At 44.1% G+C, this 10,079-nt stretch overlaps 5 protein-coding genes across 5 annotated transcripts, besides 1 other annotated feature; 2 read left to right on the top strand and 3 right to left on the bottom strand.

The window, feature by feature from the left end:
- Positions 1-134: 134 nt before the first annotated feature.
- On the top strand, positions 135-1,124 carry HIS2 (LALA0S03e10396g1_1; the record flags this gene model as incomplete). The annotated part of the gene is made up of 1 exon (XM_022773529.1): positions 135-1,124. One exon carries the CDS (start codon positions 135-137, stop codon positions 1,122-1,124), a length of 990 nt encoding a protein of 329 aa, XP_022627994.1.
- Positions 1,125-1,213: 89 nt separating this feature from the next.
- On the bottom strand, positions 1,214-3,244 carry LALA0_S03e10374g (LALA0S03e10374g1_1; the record flags this gene model as incomplete). The annotated part of the gene is made up of 1 exon (XM_022773528.1): positions 1,214-3,244. The coding sequence occupies one exon, from the start codon at positions 3,242-3,244 to the stop codon at positions 1,214-1,216; it is 2,031 nt and encodes a 676-aa protein (XP_022627993.1).
- A 336-nt stretch (positions 3,245-3,580) lies between these two features.
- DED81 (LALA0S03e10352g1_1) lies at positions 3,581-5,245 on the top strand (the record flags this gene model as incomplete). Its single annotated transcript, XM_022773527.1, has 1 exon — positions 3,581-5,245. One exon carries the CDS (start codon positions 3,581-3,583, stop codon positions 5,243-5,245), a length of 1,665 nt encoding a protein of 554 aa, XP_022627992.1.
- A 228-nt stretch (positions 5,246-5,473) lies between these two features.
- Positions 5,474-6,505, bottom strand: YSC83 (LALA0S03e10330g1_1; the record flags this gene model as incomplete). The annotated part of the gene is made up of 1 exon (XM_022773526.1): positions 5,474-6,505. One exon carries the CDS (start codon positions 6,503-6,505, stop codon positions 5,474-5,476), a length of 1,032 nt encoding a protein of 343 aa, XP_022627991.1.
- A 1,049-nt stretch (positions 6,506-7,554) lies between these two features.
- LALA0_S03e10308g (LALA0S03e10308g1_1) lies at positions 7,555-9,549 on the bottom strand (the record flags this gene model as incomplete). Its single annotated transcript, XM_022773525.1, has 1 exon — positions 7,555-9,549. One exon carries the CDS (start codon positions 9,547-9,549, stop codon positions 7,555-7,557), a length of 1,995 nt encoding a protein of 664 aa, XP_022627990.1.
- Positions 7,555-9,549: a mobile genetic element (isolated transposase of Rover hAT-like DNA transposon).
- Positions 9,550-10,079: the final 530 nt, after the last annotated feature.

The raw sequence follows: 10,079 nt of genomic DNA, 5'->3' as shown, positions 1-10,079 counted from the left end.
GTTATTTGACGTATGGAAACAATACAGGTTATGGGTGGAAAAAACACAATTAAGGCTTCTAACTTAAGATAGATCGGTAGCGGTTGATGGATATACGGAAATAGTTATTATTATCAAACTCCAACATACCACCAATGTATTCACATCACTCCCACTCATTAGATTACGTGGCTCACGGTGTTGATTGCTTGGAAGATGTGGTAGCCAGGGCTAATGAGATGAAGATGGAGCTGTTTTGCTTAACCGAGCACATGCCCCGGATAGACGCCAAGTATTTGTATCCGGAAGAAACATCGGATTCTGCGGAAGATGACTTGAAGACCCTACAAGGAAAATTCGACAAATTTCTTGAGCATGCATCAGAAGTCAAAGCTCGAAACTTGCCAACCAAGATCATTATTGGGGTAGAAGTTGAAGGCTGTGATACCAATCACATTGCATATGCGAAAGGATTGATGGAAAAGAATGCAAACGTCCTGCAGTTTTGCGTGGGATCGCAACACCACATCAATGGAATTCCAATTGACTTCGACCAAGGAGAATGGAATCGTGCATTGGCTTATTCGCATAATAATTTGAGATTGCTAGCTCGAGATTATTTCGAGCAACAATATAAACTCATCTGCGAGCTTAAGCCACTAGTTTTAGGGCATTTCGATCTTTTTAGGTTGTTTTGTTCAAAAGATATTTTTTTCGACTCTGAGAACGGCCAGCTGGTGAGCAAATCCGCCCCGAACGCAGTATCGGCCGCGTCCGTATCGTTCACAAAGAAATGGGATGACATCAGGTTGCTCGCGGAAAGAAATATCAGGACAGTGGCCTCATATGGTGGCCTGATGGAAATCAACACGTCTGGTCTACGGAAGAAGCTGGAAGATCCATATCCTGGCCGGGAGTTTGCACTCTTGGCCAAAAATATACCAGGAACGAGGTTTGTTCTCAGTGACGACGCCCATGGCGTATCCCATGTAGGAGTTTGTTATGATCAAGCCTTGAAATACATGGACGAGATACTCCAGTTAGATGAGCTACACTTTCTAGTAGACAATGCTGGTACCCTGGAAGTGGATTCAATAAAGCTTGCGGATTTGAAATCTTCACCTTTCTGGCAACAATATGGTTGATCGTTTCATCCTATTTTACATGAGTTCTAGTGGTATGCAAGTTATTATTATACTAGCCCTCTATAGAAAATGCCGCTACTGAAAAGGACTTAGTACGAACGACCGAACATGGTATAGTACAATGCTTTCCTCTGACATCTAACACAGTTCTGACCCTTCTTTAGCTCAGGCTGCTTGAATGGAATACATAGCGACTTAGCACCCATGCTTGGAGCTTTTTCGTCAGCCTCGAACTCTTCCCCGTCGTCTTTCTTGGCAGAAGAGTCTTTAATGTCTTCTTCACATTCCATGACACCACACCATGGAGCCAAAATGATGTTTTTCTTGTTCAAGGCAGGAACGAAATCCTTCCACTCGTCAACAATCACTCTGTGAGAGTCGAAAAGTTCCTTTGCTCTAGTGTATAGGTCATTTTGCATTTCTTCCAAGATTTGAGGGATGCGAGTCGTCAGGTCATCTAGTTTGACAGTGTATTTCCTGTTGTCGTTTCTGCGAACAACCGAAATCTGTTCGTTGATCATATCTTTTGGACCAAATTCTAAACGTAGGGGGATACCCTTCAACTCATACTGCGCAAATTTCCAACCAGGGGTGTAATTATCATTGTAGTCTCCGAAAACTCTTACGTTGGCAGAGCGGAGCTGCTGCTCAATGTCTTTGGCCTTCTGGTGAATAGCGGCTCTTTCTTCGTCAGAAGTCTTTGCATTGATACCAACAGGTAGTACAACACACTGTTTCTGAGCAACCCTTGGAGGTAGCACCAAACCCTTGTTATCCGAGTGAATCATGACCATGACACCAATCACACGAGTACTTAAACCCCAAGAGTTTTGAAAGGCGTACACCTTTGGGTGTTCTGGGCCCAAAGGATTTTCAACACTGATGTTGAACATTTTCGAGAAGTTTTGACCCAAGTGATGAGAAGTGGCACCTTGGATACCACGGCCTGTCTGAGGAATGTAACCTTCGCAAGTAGTGGTGAAGTCACCACCCGCAAACTTTTCTTTCTCGGTTTTTCTACCTTTGATGACAGGAACAGCTAGCAATTCTTCATAAACACCGGCGTAGAAATCCAAAATTTGCAAGACCTCTTCTTCAGCGTCCTCTTTAGTCAAGTGGGCCGTGTGGCCTTCCTGCCACAGAAATTCTCTAGTTCTCAAGAAAGGTTGTGGATGTTTGAACTCCCATCTAACGACAGAGTTCCACTGGTTAAGCTTGATGGGCAAGTCTCTGTAAGACTGGATCCATTTAGCGTAGTATGGGTACATCACTGTTTCAGAAGTTGGCCTGATAGCAATGGGTTCTTCCAGCTCGGAAGAGCCCGCTCTTGTCACCCAGGCGACCTCAGGAGCGAAACCTTCGACATGATCTTTCTCCTTCTCCAAAACACGCGCTGACACAAACATAGGAAAGTAAGCATTCTCAACACCGATAGCCTTAATTTTTTCGTCAAACCATTTTTGTATAACCTCCCAGATAGCGTAAGAAGGTGGTCTCAAAATGTAACAGCCCGAAACGTCGTAGTAGTCTAGCATCTCACCTTTTGTGAGAACTTGTTGGTACCAGCCAGAGAAGTCCATCTTCTTGTCGACAGTGATACCAATTAACTTAGCATCCTCTAGAGCGGCGGACTTGCCTTGGCCAGTGGCAACGGCTTTGCCTGTTGGCTTCTTGGAGTCATCCTTCTTTGGCGCTTCCTGGGAGAAGTCGATGGTCTGAGGAGCGAATTGCTCCAAAAATCCAAAGAGCTCTGATTTGACGATGAATTTGTCTTCGGTCAATTGAAGAGTCTGGGAACTCTCTACTTCAGTCAAAGCGCTATCGACTAGCAGCTTGAATTCAGAGGAAGCATTCAACAAATGGCCCAAGTGGAAATCTTTACCGGACGCGCACTGGAAATGAGAAGCGAAGAGATCATCACGGGCTAAACGGGGCTCTTTGGTACCGCTAGCACTCGCAATCAGTGCAGATGCAGTAGATGTGCTCTGTAGAGCGACTACAACGACAGGTACCGGGGTTGCAGACTTTGCGGTTTTTGGCTTGAAGACAAGCGATTTGACAGCCAAGGCATCTGGCTGAGCATTGATAAACATCTTGGAGAACTTATCTTCCAGAGACATGTTGTTGCTTTGATTTTTGGCAAATCTGGTTTACACTGTTCTATGCATCGAGAAAGAGATGACAATTTATCTGAAATTCGTTATACTTGAAAATTTTTATATTATCAGTATGCTCATGAAAATGACTGACTTGATATTTAACCTCGATACTTTAGAAAGCGCCAGATAACTGGAGATAAATTTGAAATTAACTGCCGTAGAGCGAATTTCATTATAGGTAAAACCCAGTTGATTCAATTCTCTTTTATAAGGTTCATTCAGTTTGGCTTATCAACGGTGAGTCTTAGAAACAGCATTAAACTTTGAGTTGCTGAAAGGTTGTACATACATTTTATAATGCCTTTTTACATCGACGAATCTGTTGGTGTTGATGACGTGAGTGTCTCTGGTTCTGAACAACAACCATTTAAAAGCGCTGCATATGCATTGTTCACGGCCCGTGAATCAAGCGAAGAACCAAAGCTTTTGGTATTCAAGCGGGACCCTGAAAATGGCGACGGATTTGTGGAAATCTCGGCAAGCGCGCTAAAGAAAGCCCGCAAAGGTAGCGAGGGTCTAGTGAAAAAGCAGGCTAAGCAGATTGAGCAAGAGAGAAGAAAGCAGGAACAGGAGGAGAAAGAGGCTGCAAGGAAACTTGAAGCCTTGAACATCCGCATAGAGCAAGATACTTCCCTACCAGAAGCGAGAAAATACAAAGTCGCAAAGACCTACGAGGCCGCCGGTGAAAGAGTAAAAGTTTCTGGTTGGATCCACAGGCTGCGTTCGGGCAAAAACCACGTTTTTGTTGTGTTGAGAGATGGTAGCGGTTACCTACAAGCCGTCCTCACTGGTGATTTGGCCCTTGCCCACCAGACTTCTACCTTGACTTTAGAATCGACTGTTACACTGTATGGTACGATCAGTAAGCTCCCCGAGGGGAAAGTTGCCCCTGGCGGCGTCGAACTACTCGTCGATTTCTACGAGATCGTCGCCTTGGCACCATCGGGTGAAGATGCCTTCACCAACAAAATTGCCGAGGGAGCCGATCCATCTTTACTCTTGGACCAACGTCATCTTGCTCTTCGAGGCGAAACCCTGTCTGGCGTTATGAAGGTACGGGCTGCATTTCTCCGTTCCATACGTCGGTTCTATGATGAAGAAGCCATTCTTGAAGTCACACCACCTTGCATGGTTCAAACTCAAGTGGAAGGTGGCTCTACTCTTTTCAAGCTTGGCTACTACGGTGAAGAAGCGTTCCTAACACAATCTTCTCAACTATACTTGGAGACTTGTTTGGCCAGCCTTGGTGATGTTTACTGCATTCAAGAATCTTTCAGGGCTGAGAAATCTCATACCAGAAGACATTTGTCAGAATACACTCACATTGAGGCCGAGCTTTGTTTCTTGAACTTTGACGACTTGTTAGGTCATCTCGAAAGACTCATTACCAAGACCATCAAATACGTTTTGGAAGATCCTGTTGCTGGACCACTTGTGAAGCAGTTGAACCCTTCATTTGAAGCACCCACAATGCCATTCATGAGATTGGAATATAAAGATGCCATCACTTGGTTAAATGAACACGATATCAAGAACGAGGAGGGTGAGACGTTCAAATTCGGAGATGACATTGCAGAAGCTGCGGAAAGAAAAATGACCGACACCATCGGCCTTCCAATTTTCTTGACAAAGTTCCCTGTTGAGATAAAATCCTTTTACATGAAACGTTGTCCTGATGACGAGCGTGTCACAGAGTCGGTCGACGTCCTGATGCCAAACGTTGGTGAAATTACTGGTGGTTCGATGAGAATTGAATCCACTGAAGAGCTAATGGCAGGTTTCGCTCGTGAGGGAATCAGCGCAGACCCTTACTACTGGTTTGTCGACCAAAGAAAGTATGGTTCATGTCCTCATGGCGGTTACGGTATTGGTACTGAACGTATCTTAGCATGGCTCTGTGATAGATACACCGTCAGAGACTGCTCTCTGTATCCCCGTTTCACCGGCAGATGCAAGCCTTGATGCACCAATGCCCGATGACAAAATTATTAGTATTTACAGTTAAATTTTTGCTTAATAGCTGCCCAGCTTGTGGACAGAGTTAGTTAGCATTTCGGGAAATACTTGATGCGGAAAACAACCAAAACGTATCGATAACTTTCGGCCTTCGGCGGGCATGTCATTAATACTCATGCACTAACGATGATTGCCCGTGTCGTTTGTACCTCCACTTGATGCGGGGAGTACTTGTTAAAAGTACTTCAAAAGCGGGAAAGGAATCCAACCACCGAAATAGAAGCCTAATCTACTCCATTTTCCATAAAACCGTTGGTTGCCGCAGACCATTTCCCAAAATCGGAACCACGGGCTAGATTGTGAAACTATGAGATCGTATAGCGGGCCAAGTAATGAGTTTGCAATATTGGACCCACTCGCGGGCAGATGTTTGTAGTTACTTGAGCTACCTGCGATTTTGAGTACGCCTAGATGGCATAAGTATATGCTTGATTTCGGGTACTCGAAAGTGAGTGCCTTGTAAAACGAATCCATCAACCCAGCTATAAAAACTTCTGGAGAATGAAGCGGAATGTGGTAATTCAAAGGCAATGATGGTGTCAACAGCAGCAATTGCGGACAGCGACTCAATTGAGGCAAAAACTTTGCTAGACCTCTCATATGGACGAACACATTCTGTTCAAGCTCCGATTGAACGACGTTTGAAGATAGGGTCGTGAAAGCCCCCGATGGATTGTAAGCAGAATTAGGGACCACCAAAATTGAGGATAAAACGGTCGAAGTCTCACGCAGATAGTCAATGACCTTACGAAGATCATGTGGTGTGACGTGGAACAGGCCTTGATCGTCATTTTTAGTGGCGCCTTGTTCTGAGCAGACGAAAATTACAAACCCGCGCCGATACAAGTCCATAACAATCTGACGTGTGATGGGATCCCGCATGTGGCCGAAAACTAATACGCATCTTTTATCGTCTTGTCGAAGATGTTGTGCAGGCCGGGGAACAATGGCATCGGCATATTGCCACATCAATATGGCTATTGCACTCAATCCCAAAAAAGAGACCGCTTTACCAATTGGGCGACTCCAAACTCCACGTATGATGTTGGCCTGCGATGACCCTTCATTAAAGGGAATGGCTTTATGGTTTGGGGTAGTGGTCCCAAGGTCAATCACCTTTTCTATTAGATGTTTATTTAGGGATTCAGCCTTTTTAAACCAGTAGAAACCGGTGTCAAAGATGTGGTCAACAACTTGACTTGACATGGGAGAAAGGTGCCTTACCGCCTGTGTGGGTAAGCCATTGATACTCAGCGTTTCTTGAATAAATGTTATTTAGGTCAATATCTTTTCAAGCAGCATCTTATACGATTGCTTCCTAGCGAAATAGACACAACGTTGTCTTTCTTCAGTGACAGGACCATTTGGGGGTGCTCATTCAGATAGTTTCGGATTCGTGGACTGTAATTGACTTTGCTAGTTGTGGTCTGTGCCACCGACAAGCACTACCTTACTCCGGTCTTCGTTGAAGTGTGACACCTCCAGTGAGTGAAAGGAAGATGGTACTGGTCAGGCGTATCTCTGTCATAAAAGAGGGTATGCTGGTGAATTAGGGACAGCTGCTATTTCACCGCCTGGATGCTCGTTGTGTTTAATGAACTGTTGCTGAAACCTGGCTCAAATTTGAAACGACACAAATTACCTGCTAATTGATATAGCAGGGCTATCCTTGATGCTCTCCGCCGAAGTAAGCTTAAGACTATATTGACCACACCTTCGTCGCCACTTGACATTGTCGATAAATTATGGTTATTTGTTTGAACGAGATTTTGAGGACCCATAATCCGCATTAAAATGCTGAAGGTAGTATAGCTGGCTTGCGGACGTCTAATATGCTGATCCGTATCCCAAAAGAACCATGGCTACTTGATATGAGTGTTTATGTGTTGTCATGAAAGGTTGTTTTGGGTCCTCGGGTGGATTCCGTAGGCTGAAAGATGGATCAAGAAGGGATTGCATCAGATAATGAGATGAGAGGAATGCAGCATCACATCCTACATTCGAATCGAAGAATAGAATTGTCAGATTATCCTCTTGTATCTAACAAATTGTGAAGCCGATCTAGAACCTTTCCGGCTTCTCTGCCCAATGGCCTACGAGAGCCAGATAGTATTACCGATTTCTAATGTACGCCTACAAATGGTCCCATTTGCCGTCATATCACCTCTTTCCAAGCAGAATTTTGTCACTTCTGTCGATGGTGGAATAATCCCCAGAATTTTTGTTTTCGTAACAAGACTTACATCAAAATGCTTTTAATAGTGCTCGAACTGAAGCACAGCCGTCGTGTCGTCTTCTTCCAACGAGAATTCGTCCGATTTAGAAAGTTCCACAAATGACTTATCTGCCCTATTCAAACAAGCCATTGCTTGTTTCTTATTGAAAACACCAAATGCGGTAAAGCGATCTCTCAGAACCATGAGGTGCTTGATATGTGCACTGCCCGAGTGACTCTTCTTTTTTCGAACGAGCTTTTCACAGGTGGAGAAAGTTCTCTCAATCCCGCAAGTGCTGAACTTCGTGTACAGCATCGATAAGGCCAAAGGAAACAAATTAGGGTAGATTGCGCGTCTAGAATACCACCATCGCACAGCATCTGTTGTGGAATCTGACGAGAGCTGACTTTCGGCCTTATAGCTTTCCCACTCTTCAAACGCCTTGATTCCCTCCAACACATACGTCCTGGTAGATTGTTTCTGACGCCTATTGGGCCTAAGAAGTTTGTTTACTTGGAAATTCTTCATTCGCGTGGTTGCAGTATTAATACAAGGTCCAGGTTTAGAGCTCTTGAATCGACATTGAGCAAGGTAATGCTTGATGTACGTCTCCACTCTCAGAGCATGGTACTCTCCTTCTTTCCCACCTATAAGCTCATTGAAACAGTCAAATTTTAAGCTTGGGTCCAAGAAGGCGCCAACAAAGTAAATGTCATTCCGGGAAAAATCTTCGAAGTATTCCTCAAACTTTGGCTTTCCAGAAAGTACAGCTTTGAGTACGATAGCTTTGGTATTCTCAGGCACGCCCTGTGCTCCATTGATGAATGTATAGTCGAAGTAACCTTCTGCTGCTGTCTCGATCGTCTCAACTTCGGCAACCTTGCAAAGCTCAAAGTATCCCTTAATCGTGTAGTAGAATGTCACCGCATTCGGAAGGTTACTCAAGCTATCGTTTTGCAGGGTATCTTCGAGATGTTGAAAGATCGAGCAACAACTGACAAAATACGCTAACAGATGCTTTGTTGCATCGGGAAGGTCTATTAAGGTTTTAAGATTTTTGTGGAAACGTTGGTGTGCTGCGGATGCCTGCAAGGTACGGCACCAGAGCACATATTTGTCATAATTCTCAACAAACACCGCAATTTGATTCCAGACCAAAAATGAATGCTTCTCTGTTTCTAGAGGGATCAACGACAAGCCAGCATCTGCCAGCGAAGATCTCAAGGTTGGAGTATGCTCGATCGTTGCTGCGAGCGAACGTATATGCTCCAAACCCGAATTAAAAGTTTCATCATTTTGTAACTCTGTCACGATGTCTTGGAACAGAGTGTTGATTGTGTGGCTAGCGCAATGAATGTGGTGAAAGTCATTGGTCTTCAAGAAGGCTTTTGGCTTCACAGGTTTCAAAAGGTCATGGAGAGGATACGAGTTTGCTGACGTGTTCCGTGCGGCGTTTCCAGAAGTAATGGAGCTCACTTTGTCGGTGATTTTATACTTTTTAAGCACCTTCGCCACGTTCTTCAGTAAATGTTTATCTTTGTGGGAAGAATCTGTGATTTCGACACATTCCAAAAGATGGCTATTGGAAGGCATTTGAAAGCTATTAAGTAGGGCTTGTTGCCCTTGCTCTTTCAAAAGCTTTTCGTTCAAAAGGTTGGGAACAAATGATGCAGCTATACCAAGATAAGAACGGCCGTTTCTATTGGACCAAATATCGAGCTCTAGGTTAATGAAATCTGTATGCTCCATAGCCGCGATGAGCGCGTCATCAAACCAAGATGTGTACAGTTCCACTTTCTCGTTCACTGTTTCTCGGGAGTTAATCAAGGCCGTTTCCGGCTGTGTAGCATTAATCCAGTTCCAGACTGGATTTTCGACAAGCCGGAGGGACAACTGATTGACCGTTAAAAGGCCAATTGTCCAGACAGAGCCAGGGTTTCGTTCACACTCTCCAATAAAACTTTTGGGCCATGGCAGTGAGCGAGTTTCCGAATCTGGAGTATCAATCACAAGCTGCTCTGGATCTAACGGCATTTTGAGACATCAATTGGACAGCTTGCAGGTTGTAAACGCGTTTTGGTAGGTTTCTCGGAAATATTGAACTGGAGTTACAGCTGTTCTTAATTTTAAATGTCGCGTTTATTTTAACCAGCTCACGCGTTACATACGGGTCAACCCGTTAATTAGGTCATACAGAATCGGATATGTTTCGGGTACACAATAATTTGAAAACGGGTTGCTAAAAGATTCATGGGTTTAAAACACCGGGTACTTTAACGGATCTAAAGTCATCACATCCTACGTGAAAATCATGCTAACAACACAAACAACAGAGATAAAATAGTATTACAAGACGAGCCAAGAAGATCTGAGAACTAATTATTCCATTGAGTGAGTAACACGCCATCATGATGATTGAAATTTAACGCGTCATACTACGTTTGTTATTTCCAGTGACACCAGTTTATCTATGGTTTTTATATCGTCAAGTCACGTGAACGATCTCTTAATTGTTTCGGATCCTCTTTACCTACTGCAAACTATAAGCTTCGATACATTCGTTT

The sequence above is a fragment of the Lachancea lanzarotensis genome, scaffold LALA0S03 (genome assembly GCF_000938715.1).
Source record: "Lachancea lanzarotensis genome assembly LALA0, scaffold LALA0S03, whole genome shotgun sequence".
NCBI lineage: Eukaryota > Fungi > Ascomycota > Saccharomycetes > Saccharomycetales > Saccharomycetaceae > Lachancea > Lachancea lanzarotensis.
This window is presented reverse-complemented; position numbering and strand designations above follow the sequence as displayed.